This window comes from Protomyctophum bolini (genome assembly GCF_963924005.1).
Source record: "Protomyctophum bolini genome assembly, chromosome: 1".
NCBI classification, from domain to species: domain Eukaryota; kingdom Metazoa; phylum Chordata; class Actinopteri; order Myctophiformes; family Myctophidae; genus Protomyctophum; species Protomyctophum bolini.
In genome coordinates this window covers 40,278,053-40,293,479 of record NC_137862.1, presented here as the reverse complement: position 1 = coordinate 40,293,479, position 15,427 = coordinate 40,278,053, and the positions used below count along the sequence as shown (strand labels likewise).

Here is a 15,427-nt window from a genome sequence, read left to right as displayed (position 1 = left end):
TGTTCTGCAGTGAAGGCTACTATTTTGAGATATATTGTGCCCGCTTCTGCTTAGGGGCGAGATACTGTGATGACACTGCGTGACCTTGTGGTTTGTTTTATTATTATTATGCGCAGTGCAGGTTAGTTGTATAGGTGTATAGCCTATTACTATATACTGTTATATTGATTATGCTTTTGTATTGTTGTTTGTATTTCTTCCCTTTGTGTTGCTGTATCAAACAGTATATGTATTACTCTCTATCTGTAACTCTGTACCTTTTTCCCCCCTTGCTTTTCTGCTATTCTGATAGTTTTTAAGTGAATGAAGATGGACAGGAAAGAAGGAGAGAGAGAGAGACAACGGTTTTCGGGAATGGGAATTAAACCCACAACGGGCTATCAAATCAAGCAACATTAGAGCCTAGGTGCCTGGACCGCTAGGCCAGCAATCCAGGCCATAACTCTGTAACTCTTGCTGCCTCTTGGTAATTGAATTTCCTGTGGGATCAATAAAAGTCCTCCTGTCTATCTATACAGCTGTGTTGGGATAGTAGGTACAAACATGCATAGACCGAGACTATTTGTGCTCTTTATGACAGCACAAATTTTTACTTTAAAATGTTTTTAAGGCTGTCGCCTCATAGGTAGAAGGTCCTGGGTTCGATTCCCGCTGGGGATGCTGTGGGCATTTTCTGTCCTCTGCATCATCAGTGCCCACACCCGAGGCGGAGTTGGCGAAAGGGCCTGTCTGTGTGGAGTTTACATGTTCTCCCCGTGTCCCCTAGGGTAGGTACCCTCACAAAAAACATGCAGTAATCCTGGTCTCTAAACTGCCTCCCCCTGGTCAACCAGGGCGCCTGATGGAGGGGAAAGGAACTGGAATAACGTGTTCCTTCCACATGCTACGCCCAACTAGGGAAACTCCCCCCTGTCAGGTGAAAAGAAGCAGCTTGGACTCCTCATGCATAAAAGGAAGCATGAGGTCAGTCCGTTGCTCTCCCCAGGTTGACAAAGGGAGTGTAGATCCCAGGATTACATTAGATAATTGACACTGGGTGAAAAAATGGGATACAAAATTGTGGGCTAAAGAAATTAGCAAAAAACAAACAAAATAAATTTTCTGTTGTTCTTGTCTCCAGATGTTGTTTGTTGTTGTTGCCCTATGCATCATATTATGTCTAAAGAAGAAACCACATGGATCCAGAAAGGGGCCGTCAGCCAATCCTGATGTTTTATATTCCCAACGCAAACCACAAACCCTGTTACACAACCACAAAGAATACATTCATTGAAACAGGATATGCAGAACTTCTGACCTTCTGCATGCTGGCTGTAGTGTGGAGTGGACACAGGCTATTGTCAAGAAGCATTGCTCTGTGACACCACCAGAACACTTTCTGTTCATTTGATTCTTCCAATCTCAGTCTCCAATTGACAATAGTCCACTGCATGTCCACATAATGAGTCATGATGGGACACGTACGTATGTCCTTCAATATTCCAGGTCATGACACATTTCTCCAAATTCACATTTATGCAGACTTTCACATTCAAACCATTCAAACCTCACATTCAAACCATGTAATCCCTCTACACCATAAATATTTATAAATCTTTACACCATTTACATAATATCTTTGTTCAGCTTTTCTTTTTACACTATAATACATTTTATATTCAACATATTATTATTCAACATATAAATATCGATTTACTTAAAGGTCAACACAAGACAATTTTACTCCCAAAATATTGTGTATAAATCTCTGGGTGGCCTTTATAGAACTGTCCAAGCAGCCGGCTTTTCTCCTTGGAGGAGAAATGAGGGTTCTCGTGAATTGTCCGGAGTAAAGACCAAAGTTCTTCTTTGGTAGTTTTCTGTGCATTTTCCTCGTAGGTTTGACCGCTTACTCTTTTGCAGTATGTCGTGCCTGAGTGAGAAGTATAGGAAGAAAGAAGTGAGGGTAATGTCTAGAAGATGCATGTCCTTACAAAAGATTAAACACAAATGTTCACAGAGTCAAATGAACATACATGTAAGTTAAATCTGTGCTCAGAGGATCACACTTTTCTAGTTTGCATTCGTTTGGATGCTACAAGAGTGACTTTGAGAACAGTTTAGTAAGTCAAGGTGGAGAATATTTTGAATTATCAATTTATAATCAACAGAGCTACTATTTACAATATTTGGTGTTACATCATGGCAAGGTAACTTACACAACCTAAATCTCCACCAATGTTTAATTTTGCTCTAAAAAGAAGAAAATCTACAAACCTGTTGCGATATGAGGATCTTTTCCCACAATATTCCTTAGTTTGCTGCTGACTAACTTGTGCAATGACGCAGGAATCTGGCAAAAGAAAGGCAACGTGTAAAGATGTAGTTTACATCTATTTTGATTCCACCAACACCACAAGTGTGTCCCCAAAACCCATGGTGACGCCACTAAACAGTGTGCATCCATTTCACATCACAAATGGAACTCTGTTTACTAACTGCAATCATTGCTGGAGTTGGAATCAGATAGTGTATCTATCAGAGATAGGGTTGCCTGGCTAGCGCAGAGAGAAGATGCCATATTCTCTCGACCTACATTTAACTGTGGCAGCAGACACACACATATTGTAGTACGTAAGCATGCTTATAAACAGCATGGGTAAATAGCGTTTTATCAACCCAGGGGGCACGTGTCCTCCCACAGGAGTCATCTCTCACGTAGTTAGCTTGTAGTGGTGCATAAACAGCCCATGGAGACCTGAGACCAGATTTTACAAATGTCTTCTAATCTAAATCATGAGTTTTCTGAAATACCTATCAGTGGTTCTCAAACTATTTTATGTCAAGGACATGTAATTGGCCGCCGATCCCAATCTGAAAATATGTTGTTCCAGGGACCCCCCAGAAGCAAAGATATGAGTTAAAGGGGCCCTCACCTTGAACACATCACAGTGATTATCCAACATGAAGAGAACCATCAAGTCCACTTTCCCTTTGGCCAGTCTCCTGCTGTATACGATGGCACTGGAGAATGCCCTCTTTACTGCCATCCTGTTTTCAACCTGCATGAGAGACACATCTGGGATTAGCAAATGTCAAACACGTATACACGTGTACACACACATGTATGCCCAAACACACACGTGTCTCATGCGCGCGCGCGCACGCGCACACACACACACACACACACACACACACACACACACACACACACACACACACACACACACACACACACACACACACACACACACACACACACACACACACACACACACACAGCAGCTCACCTCTTTGTTCAGTTTAACCTCTAGTGGTTTGGCAGCAACCGCCATGAATCTCAGGAGCCTGCGCAGCTCTTCCCTGCTGCTAGAGCTCTGTAGCTTCAGGCTCAGCTGCAAAGCCTCCAGAGCCTGATCCTGCTTCCCGTTTCACATTTAACACATGCTCGCTAGCTATGATTGTATGTTTGAGGGGCCCTAGTCCCTCCTATATTCAGCTATAAGTGTAGATTTCCGTCCTACATAAACATTAAATTCCTATTGACAATGAATGGAGAATTTTACATCAAAGGTTCTGAGCAAATCGGCTTAGTGCATATTTTTGTCCTACACACATTAAATTCCCTTTGACAATGAATGGAGAATTGTACGTCATAGTGTCTGAGAAAATAGGCATAGTGTGTAATTTACGTCATGATGATATACGATGATATAAGAGCGCCCGTCACTTCACACAGGTGTGCTTTTTGAGGGGCGCTAGCCCCTCCTATATACAGCTTTTGTCCTGACATGTCTCAAGATTTGCCATTGACAATGAAAGGGGAATTCAGGTCAAATTTCGGCTAAATCTTGTCCCCACACGTCTCAATATTTGCCATTGACAATGAAAGGAGAAATTAGGTCAGAATTACGCCACATATGACGCCATTGACATTGAAGGGAAAATGTACGTCATATGTAGACGAGCAAAACGGCTAACCAATCACGTCGGTGGGAGTGCTTGGCCAATAAGGGCGCTTAAGCACTTGGCCAGAAGATCCCAAATTAATATTGCAAGCCACCGCACGCTGCCAGTAGGCCAAGGAAGTAACTCCCCACATTATTTTTCCATATGTTTTAAATGATGTGCAATATTTAACTTTTTACAAGTTAAATCTTATAATGGAAGTCAATGACGGTCAATACAGGCTAAAAGCCCAATATGGAGACGATCAACGTCATAATACTGATTTCATAGTATGGACGGCATAGGTAACTGAGGTCGCAGACTGGCCACATGAAGACACGCCATTATTAGCCCCCGTCTTGTTCACACAACGGTACACAGGATGGTCTGATGTGACCATTCCTCATTCTATAGTAACTGGAAATGGTTCTGAGAAGAAGGGTTCTGGCAGGGGAACAGAAGGATTAGCACCACTTTAATTTAAGCGACAAATCAATCTGGCAGTTAGGGAAACACAATTTAGCAGAAAGAAAGACGGGAAAGAAAGAAGACAGAATTAAGGAGGTCTGTTATTTCACAGTAAAAAATGTAAACGTTATTTCATACTGCTATGAAGCATTATAGCGAGAGGAAAAGGAAGGTGCTGTTGGCATGAAAACTCACTAATTTAAAAGTGATAAAACATCAGAATGTGACAGCTTTGACTCTTACCCAGGAGTTCAGAGATGCCAGAGTGGATGTCAAAGATGTGGTTGCTAAGCAACGGCGGGTGATAATGTGTGTGTCCATAGTGCCGAGAAAGGATCCCGTAGAGCAGACGTTTACACTCGGCCTGATCTTCAGCACAACGAGCCAAGCCTCTGCTCACCTCCACCACCAGCTCATCAGGCAGGAACTCCAGACAGTCCACCCCCGCTGACATCCACTCATCAGCCCTGTAGCTGGCAAAGGAAATTATACATTATTATTATTTTATGTATATATCTATTTAATTTTACTTTCAGTGATATAGGCCCACGTGGGGTCCCGGGCACCCCCAGGGGTCCTTGAGGGAGTTCCAGGGATCCCCACCTAAATGATAGTTAGTAACCAAATGGATCCTTATGGGTCTGTAACTCAGAGTGTACAAATGGCACTCTCAGAGTTAAATTAACATTGATTTTTACAATAGTCCTAGAGATAGAAATGCCATTAAATGGGGATCCGTAACCTACAGTAATGCATGTCAAACTGGGGGTCCTTGAAATTAAACTGGTTGAGAATCACAGAGCCGTAATAAAAATATTTTCTTATGGGGGTCGCTGGCATATATTTTCAAATGGGGGTCCGCGGGCTAATAAATGTCGATTTAGGGGTCCTTGACATGAACAAGTTTGGGAACCACTGATATAGGTTATTGTTGACATTGCTATGCTGACATCAAACCAAGAAACATAAACAAAATAAAAACAAAATAAGTGTGCCTGGAACTGCAGTTATTCCTGTCTCAATCCAGTTTTGTTATTATGTTGTTGATTTGCTATTTGCCTATTTCTGCTATTTTATAATACAAGCCTTACAAGGCATCTGTATACATTGTTTACATATCGTTGCTGTCCGTTGGAAAATGTTCATTTTTCAGGAAATGAAAAATATGCATTTTTAAGGAAATGAAGAAAAACAATGGAATACTGCCTCTTCAAAGTTGACTTTAGATAATATCAATTACTTGCATGAGAAGTAGAGAGGTGGTGGAGTTAGCTGTTTTAGCAGGTTAAGAGGTTTCCTGATAATACATGTTCTCAAATGGGGGTCCATGAAACAAAATATTTTCAAAAGGGGCTCCACGGCCGTATATAAAGTTTTTGGGGTCTTTGACGTGAAAATGTTTGATTCTATAATCTAACCTATGACGTAATACTATGTCGAACATACAGTAGGCCGCTGTCAGATAGATATAAACATTGATTGAGGTAGAAAATGGGTTAATTGTGTCCCTGACCTTCAGAAAACCACAGTGGTTCAGAAACACATAAACTGGCCATACTTATCTAATAAACACAGAGACAGCACACGTCACACTGTCTCTGCGCACGCACTCACTCACGCACGCACTCACGCACGGCAAAACAAAACAAAACTGAAAAAAAACAACACATCTCTGTTATGTAACACTTAGGAGGACATTGGTGGACATGTGGGTGCGAGGGAACAGACTGGACAGATGAATGAAGGGAAGAGATTCCTTAAAGGTTGAACAATGAATCATTCCATTCCAGCGTTGTTCAACCCCCAATGCAAAGCATTGGGCCAACATCCCACTTACGGTAGCTTAGCTGTGATATAATCACATTATAGCACAGACTGGAGTGAGTGCTTTAGTAAAATGTTTAGCACATATGGCAACGTGAAAAACATTAAGGACACAATTCCACATGATTTATGATTAAAAAAAATATATATATATTCTTAGCCTCAGCGTGATATGGAACTGTATAAAGGCATTTTACTTAAGTTCATAGCCATGTTATGTAGTTATTATATGGATGTGAAGCAAGATTGAGAGATTTGAGCTGCTCGTTTCATGAGAAGCATCGCATAAAAAGCATATTATACAGGGTACAGGCTTTAGTTCCGAGTTCCGACATACTATTGGTCCGACTGTCATTAGAACGTCAAACCCTAGCCTATACCTAACCATAACCGCAAGCACGGGAGCAGCGTATGTTCGACCACATGTCCGACCGTTGTTTCTGCATGCCGGACCTTTGGTATGTCGGATCTGCGTGTGCAATGTGCATCCCATTATACATACTGTGCTTCGCTGAAGGCCTTGAGAACCTCTCTGTCCAGGTAGCTGGACCTGTAGAGCAGGGCTGGATCGCTGTCCATGTCACGCTGAGGAGGCCTGGCCTTCTCCTTGCCCTCCAACAAGCTCTCCAACAGCGGTAGCTCGATCAGCTGCAGCAACCTGAACACGGCCTGCTGCTTCCACACCTCGTCTACCACTGAGGACAATACAGGGAATCAATCGCTGTTGATTTCGTCGACCAAAACTAAGGCGGAAAATTCACTGACGAAAATTAAATAAAAAATAAATAAAAACTAGGCCATGATGACTAAAACTATGAATAAAAGTATTGACAATTCTGGCAACAAATAAGAACTAGACAAAAATGTTAGCGAGGGACTAGTGCACAAGAGATCATTTCATGTTTGGTTGCGCTCGGGTGTCTGAAAATAGCCGATCTACTAAGCACACAACACGTCACAGCACGACGCCTTGTGTGTTTTTCAGCATGCAACCAAGTTTAAAATCTGCCATTACAACGCCATCGTGTCCCGCCAAAAATGCAATTTTGTCGACAAAAAACAACTGTAGATTTAGTCGACTAAAATTGTATGATATTTAGTCGACTAAAACTAGACTGACACTAAAACATTTCAGATAACTAAAATGTGACTAAAACTAAATTAAGTTTTATTCCAAAGACCATGACTAAACTAAATTTGCTGTCAAAATGAACACTGGAATGGATGAACAAGCATGTATTGCACGCATGTGCGCTCACGCACATACATGCAATCCATAAAAGAAACACATTATCCATCTAACGTAGCCTATGTGAGTTGTCCTGACCTGAAATGAACAATGCAAGTTCAGTCAGCTGATTGGACCACTCAATAGCACACATTTAAAAGCCAACCAATCATCTTCTCTACACCCTTGTGTGAAGCATTTAAATGTAATCAAAGTACAGTTACAGTATGCCCTCAGGCTGCTCTCCTGCTGTTGTGCCGTTGTCACAAGTCATGTGCATGCACGTACACACACACACATGCACGTACGCAAGCACGCATGCACGTACACACACACGCACAAAAAACCCAACCACCTTTTAGCATAGTCTTTGGCTGTACTACCTGTACTGTTAACAACCGCATTAATAAAGTATTCAATCATTCAAAAACAATCAAAACCACTGACAGTAATATGCTACATAACATAATGTGATCTTTACTGCAGTGATTGACTGCAGGAACATCGCAACACAGTTTATTCCGACACTTACGCTCTTGTGAAAGGCCAAGGTTGATCATCTGAGGGGTGATGGTCGAGTTCAGGTTGAGGTTTCCAAGAACATCCTCAAGTGATTTGTCTGATTTCACGGGTGAGTGGGTGGAGTAGCTTAGGTCCTCTTGTCTGGAGAGTCCCAAATGACAGCAATCAGTAAACATATCACTGGAACACATTTAATATTGAGCTGAGCTAATGTTTCTTCGCACAACTAATTGTTCATTGGTAGAATTATTTTTTAACTGAACTGGATTACCAGCCACGGTGCCCGGACAGCTACGCCAGCCGCCTGGGCCCCATTGGTAGGATTGAATAGAGAAATGTACTGAAGCCTTCTCTCTTTGCCTTTTCAACTATATTCAAGTCGCATCAACAAAGCTGAAGTAATTAAGGTTCACAGAACAACAACTCACCAACTTCCAGCTTTGACCAGACAAATTCAGTTATATACACGATGAATGAAGTTCTGTTCAGGTTCCATAATTTCCATGTCACAGCACATGAGTCTCATTTTAACAGACATGAATTGTAGGCAGGAGGCCAGTTACACTCATGAGCTGTCACTCTCAGCACTTCACATCACAAGGGTGAGAACAGGGGACGTTGAGGACATGTGATAGCACCGCCTGTACCAGTCCTCCTTAGGGGACGTTGGGGCCATGTGATGCCTGGACCAGTCCTCCTTAGGGGACGTTGAGGACAGCCTGGACCAGTCCTCCTTAGGGGACGTTGAGGCCATGTGATGCCTGGACCAGTCCTCCTTAGGGGACGTTGAGGCCATGTGATGCCTGGACCAGTCCTCCTTAAGGGGACGTTGAGGCCATGTGATGCCTGGACCAGTTCTCCTTAGGGGACGTTGAGGCCATGTGATGCCTGGACCAGTCCTCCTTAAGGGGACGTTGAGGCCATGTGATGCCTGGACCAGTCCTCCTTAGGGGACGTTGAGGCCATGTGATGCCTGGACCAGTCCTCCTTAGGGGACGTTGAGGACAGCCTGGACCAGTCCTCCTTAGGGGACGTTGAGGACAGCCTGGACCAGTCCTCCTTAGGGGACGTTGAGGCCATGTGATGCCTGAACCAGTCCTCCTTAAGGGGACGTTGAGGCCATGTGATGCCTGGACCAGTCCTCCTTAGGGGACGTTGAGGCCATGTGATGCCTGGACCAGTCCTCCTTAGGGGACGTTGAGGACAGCCTGGACCAGTCCTCCTTAGGGGACGTTGAGGACAGCCTGGACCAGTCCTCCTTAGGGGACGTTGAGGCCATGTGATGCCTGGACCAGTCCTCCTTAAGGGGACGTTGAGGACATGTGATAGAACCGCCTGGACCAGTCCTCCTTAGGGGACGTTGAGGACATGTGATAGAACCGCCTGGACCAGTCCTCCTTAGGGGACGTTGAGGACATGTGATAGAACCGCCTGGACCAGTCCTCCTTAGGGGACGTTGAGGACATGTGATAGAACCGCCTGGACCAGTCCTCCTTAGGGGACGTTGAGGACAGCCTGGACCAGTCCTCCTTAGGGGACGTTGAGGACATGTGATAGAACCGCCTGGACCAGTCCTCCTTAGGGGACGTTGAGGACAGCCTGGACCAGTCCTCCTTAGGGGACGTTGAGGACATGTGATGCCTGGACCAGTCCTCCTTAGGGGACGTTGAGGACATGTGATAGCACTCGCGGTCGGGTTTTTTCTGCATCGAGCGAGAGAACAACCACCGGTCAAGACACCACACACAGCATTACGTCATCGTAACACCCGGTTACGGATATCTGGCTCTTCAAAATAAGGTTTGAAAGAGGAAAAACCTTGGCCATGTGCAATGAATAGATTAATTCATTCTGGCGGTCAAATGGTTTTATTTGTATTGCTTGCTCTATAAATTCTAAAGATGCTGCACTTCCCAATATCAAGAATCATGTGGAGTGATGGTTCATTATATTAAATGTTTTGATCTATTAAAATGAACTGGAGCCTTTTCCTTTGTCTTTATATCTATCTGCCTCCGCCTTTCTTTACTTCTCTTCTTAACACCTGACCTTTCAACAAGAAACACATTTTATGATGACACATAGATATCATAAAATGTTCATATACTTAATGAAGGGGGCGGATTTATATCCGGGATGATCAAGTGGCTTTGTAATTATGAGAACTGAATTGGAGATGTAACTGAATAATGTGGCATCTAATGATTCAAGTCAGGGTTCGCTACACTTCAGAGAGCCATTCATTTGGACATTTAGTCAAATCTAAAACCCTGTGGGATTTGGAGTCAACTCTTTAATCTGCTATCGGGAGGAAGGAGACCAAAACTGAATAAATACAATTTGCATCTGAAACAGTTACTTATAGGTCTGTACCGTTTAAACGGTGAACTTTGGTCATTGTCGTTCCTCGAGTCGTAGCCGCCACTCTCGATGGACGTGGAGTTGACGTTGGTCAGCAGGCAGGGGTTGGCCACGGGCGTCAGGAACCTGTACAGACTGAAGCTGCTGTCCTCGAAGGCGACGCGCCTCTTCTCCTTGCCAAACACCTTGGTGCCCACCGCCTCGATCACCCGCGAGTCCATCAGGGCCTGGCAGAGGCGCACGGCCTTGTAGCGGGGCACCTCCTCGTCGCCACAGAAGCGGCTCTGGATGACGTGCGCCAGCACCACGTCCACGGCCTCCGAGCCCAGGAAGCAGTCATGGTAGACCTTGAGGTTGTGTCGTCGCCGCTTGACCTCCACGCTGGACTGGAGGTTGGAGATGATGCTCCCCCAGATGAAGGTGGCTCGGAACGGCTTCCCGGCCATGTGATGTCCCTGGTCTAAAAGGGATGGAGGGATGGGGAGGACGGGTGGGATGGATACATAAAAAACGCATGGTGGGAGTGAGAGGAGAATAAAATCGTGGGAAATACTTGAACTATCCAACAGAATATAGAGCCTACGAATTATCTAAGGAAACCTCTGTACAACTTTAATTTAGTTAGCAATATCAAATGATTTGAAAATAATGTATGTAATGTATGGAAACATGTTGTTTTAGTATACACAGAATACCGTTTTCCGTATGTGACTTTATAAATACAAATTCGTAATTGAGCAATTGTAGCTCACATGCATACACGCTGGCAACTTGTTTTATAATCACTGATCAGAGCATTTGTTTGCTAATTAAATTCAAGTTTTACTGAGTTCAAGGTCAATGACAATGTTATACAATAGTGCTCCTATGCAGTAAAACAGTAAATGTACAGTATAAACATAGTGTCCACCTAAACATTGTTATCTTTAACACACAAGGGCTGCACTGCACAATTAATCTAAAGTCACCAGAAATCATTATTTGAGGCTTCTCTGTTATATAATTGTGGAAAACTTGACAATGAATGAAAGCAGTCAGCTGTTGGACCTTGCCCTCCTCGCATTACACAAGGATTAATATTGTAGAGCTCTTCTTCTATCCTGCTCACATCCGGCACGTTAGAGACATAATTGACCAAGGATATACTGACACAGCACAATCAGTAAAAAGACAGTACAAATATTATAAAATCATATTAATGGTATCCCTCAACTTGAGAAACTGTTTAAATAGCACATACTGTTGATTCACCATGGTTTTGGTTTTTAGGCGTTATTGCGACCGAAAGCTATGTTAACTATGGAATCGTGCATTTCCCGTCAGTATGTGTTGGTTGGTCGGGGTGAGAGAGCATGTGACATCACGTGACATCATCAGAGATGGAGCACGTGATATGTTGATTTGACCCCCCATTCCAAAGCACCAGCGCTCGCCCAGCAGTCTGCTGTCACCCAGGCGGATGTGTGCACGCAACCTCGCCCCCTTCTCGCCCTCAGGCGTCTTACTGGTGTTATACTTTAGCTATTGAAAAATAACAGATCTGCAAGCTCATAGCACGGCACCGCGCTACGAGCTTGTAGATCTGCTATTTTTGAAAATTCTTGAAAATGTGGCGCAAATCTTTGATATATTCTTTCAGAGTGAACAATTTTAACTCAAATCTTTGCTCCTGGGAGGTCCCTGGAACTACATATTTTCAGATGGGGGTCCGCGGCCAAATACAGATTCTGGGGGTCCTTGACATGAAAAGGGTTGAGCACCACTGACATAGAAACATAATTATGGTTTTTCAGAAAACTGGTGTTAAGTTGTACTTGTTGTGCCTCCTCTATGGTCTAGTGACTATCATAGCAGTTACTAAGCACAATCTTGACACACATGATTGCACATGCACAAGGAAACAGATCATCCAAAAAAACGCAGCCTCCGTCCAACGCTTGCAACACAGTACACACAATGATCATATTGTAAGCATCCTCTCGTGAGAGACATCTCAACATGTTTGTGAGACCATCGTACCTTTAACTGGGTGGTCGTACACACACACACACACACACACACACACACACACACACACACACACACACACACACACACACACACACACACACACTCATACACCCACAGATACACACTCACACACAGACGGTCTCGAGACAGACTTTTGAAAAGAGGTTCAATGTTTTCCCTTTGTTTCGCATATTCCCAGATTGCACACACAAAGCATCATTGCAGTTAATTCATGACAATATATCAAAATGCACAGTGCAGACACAATAATTCAGTCTTGTTCACCAAACCACAACACATCTAATGTCGCCATCTGGGTCTGATTTGACTTAAGGATTTATGATACTTGATGCCGATGAGTTGGTTGGCGTGGGAGAAGAACAGGCTGTGATGGCATGTTCCACTGCATGTGTTATTATGTCCTCCTATACCACTGTTACTGTACTACTGGTACTGTACCAGTGAAACTCAGGTAAAACGAAGCGACCGATGACTTCATGTATGTCAGAAGAGACACAAGCTCACAAACGACTGTATGGGCGTAAGCAGGTATATGGATTTCACTGTAAGTGTAAGGCAAAATGCCTTACTAAACTCCCCCTAAACTGCCGGGGGAAAAGGAATAAGGGGAGGAACTGCTGCTGCACCACCGCTGCCATGTCAATGACACCAACGTGTGTGTGTGTGTGTGTGTGTGTGTGTGTGTGTGTGTGTGTGTGTGTGTGTGTGTGTGTGTGTGTGTGTGTGTGTTTGTGTGTGTGTGTGTGTGTGTGTGTGTCTATTGTGGCTTTTATACTGCCTCCTCAAGTGGGAACCATTTGAAAGTAGGTTCGAGGAGGAGGAGTTGAGAGACTCACAACAGGGACAGGAGCCATAAATCAGCTCTTCAGAACACTGGCAGCCACAATCCCCAAAGTAGCCTATGACAACAAACAACCACACACTCGACGACTGTTACCCCTTTTGTGAAACACACACACACACACACACACACACACACACACACACACACACACTGACAGCAGAGTATACGCCAGAACAGATGCTACCCTCTCATTCTATTCAGAGGCTGCACATGACAACATATAGTGGACATTTTATCTTGAGGAAATGCCCTTTGATTAGAATAATTTACATCAAACTGGCTATTTCCTTCTGGGAGAAGAGACTGTACTCATTTGCATATCAAGAACTGGTTGGTTGGACTCTGCAGAGTTATAACAACCTGTCATGACCGGCTACAACCAATGTCTAGGAAAATCAATCGATAAATCAATCAATCATGCATTAGGAGAATGATTTCTCATGTCTCAAATGTCTGGGGGACCCTGCATGCCTGGCTGGATTTATTAATCATAATAACTGAAAACGAGGCACTAGTCTATATAGTATAGCCTAGTCGCCATGGCACGGGTTGGAATGGTTGGAATGGATCCTAAACCCTGCCATGGGAACCTTTCTATCAATTCCTGTCACCTCGTGTTGCTTCCACCGACAAGAGATGTGAGCCCCAGTTTGCATAGCTGTCTGCCGCCAGTCTCTCCTCTACATTGTGTCTCCCAGGCACCAGCAGCCTGGGGACTCACATACATGTTCCCATGAGGCTGACTGATTATATCTGATGGGAACTCATCTCGGTCAAGGGCAGCAGAACACTGTTTGCACACAGTGGTGACGGTAAATAATCGCAGAGGGAGCAGCGCCTGCATGTCATTATTGTCATCATCACATCTAATTATTGTGATGATTATTAAAGCTCAACACACAATTGATGTGATCACCACTTATTATATGCTACTACAAGGCTACTTACTATGTTATAGAAGTGGTGCAGGGATATTATACGTTTATATAGAAAACATGTGAATAGTTTTTATTTTTATTCCAATTTTCTATGCAATTCCCCCGAGGGCAGCATCAGGTGTCACTCAGGCTCAGACTAGTTAGAGATAGAATAGCCTATAGGCTAACCGACAGAATTAACACGAAAGCAAGTTTGCTTGGCTATCGGTGTGTTTGAATTAACTCAAACATCTTTGTGTATTTAAAAAAAAACACAGCAGCACTGACAATTTGTGCAGTCACAACTTTCCAAATGAGCACATTTCTTCAAAGGGGTGAGATAGTTACATGCATTCAGCAGGCTACATCATTATTCTGCAAAAACAAGATGATAATTCAAATGTAGAACTAGCAAGTCAGTTAATATTGCAATAAGAAGAAGTGCAAACATACATAGCCTATTCTGCTATTCTGCCTACCTGGTTTTCGGAGCATGAAAACGTTCCCCGGTGCACTCATAGAGTTCATAGTGTCTAAAACCCGGCTTCCATGCAGCTCTCTGGCCGTCGCGGCTCTAGTCCCCAAAGTCCCGTCACTCCCCACTGGCCACTGTAACGTGACGCACGCAATAGCAACAGAAACCGTTCCCTCCTTCTCCCACCTCAATACATTATTCATCCATGTCTAGTTGCACCAATAACACCTCACGACGTGGTCATTAACATGATAATGAAGCGCCCTTTAGTCAAAGAAAGGATACCCCCTTCCTTCACCCCTCCCTTCTGTCTTTCCCCTTTCTGTCCATTCCTGAGTTCTGGTCTGGAAGGCAGTGCACGCATTCTCTCTCTCTCTCTCTCTCTCTCTCTCTCTCTCTCTCACACACACACACACACACACACACACACGCACACACGCGCACACACACACACACACACACACACACACACACACACACACACACACACACACAAACTAATTAATACAATACAATGAATTAAATGTGTGCTGATACTTTTTGTTGCAGTTCATTAACATCCATTAGTTCTCTCACACACACACACACACACACACACACACACACACACACACACACACACACACACACACACACACAGCCAAATGGAAACTGTAGCCTATAGTAGTATAGCCTAGCCCTAGGTAAGGTATAGGTAAGATAATTTCATAGAAGACAAGACAAGACTTTTTGTGAAAAGAAAATAATTGTGACAAAAATGGAGAGGTCAGAGATGATCGCTGTCTGTCTCTCAAACAGGTCAGGTGTGACACGTTTCACTTCTTAAATTA

At 43.7% G+C, this 15,427-nt stretch overlaps 1 protein-coding gene across 1 annotated transcript; it reads right to left on the bottom strand.

The window, feature by feature from the left end:
- Positions 1-200: 200 nt before the first annotated feature.
- On the bottom strand, positions 201-14,708 carry depdc7a (DEP domain containing 7, paralog a). The gene is made up of 9 exons (XM_080761172.1): positions 14,602-14,708; positions 10,343-10,790; positions 7,980-8,110; positions 6,722-6,914; positions 4,639-4,868; positions 3,270-3,412; positions 2,916-3,041; positions 2,257-2,332; positions 201-1,912 (listed from the first exon to the last, which is right to left on the bottom strand). The coding sequence occupies exons 1-9, from the start codon at positions 14,648-14,650 to the stop codon at positions 1,704-1,706; spliced, it is 1,605 nt and encodes a 534-aa protein (XP_080617298.1). The 5' UTR covers positions 14,651-14,708; the 3' UTR covers positions 201-1,703.
- Positions 14,709-15,427: the final 719 nt, after the last annotated feature.

Coding starts and splice junctions, on each gene's coding strand:
- depdc7a (XM_080761172.1), bottom strand. CDS start 14,650: ATGAACTCTATGAGTGCACCGGGGAACGTTTTCATGCTCCGAAAACCA. Junction 6,915..7,979: donor CCTTGGCCTTTCACAAGAGC/GTAAGTGTCGGA, acceptor TATTGTCCTCAG/TGGTAGACGAGGTGTGGAAG. Junction 1,913..2,256: donor AGATCCTCATATCGCAACAG/GTTTGTAGATTT, acceptor CTTCTCACTCAG/GCACGACATACTGCAAAAGA.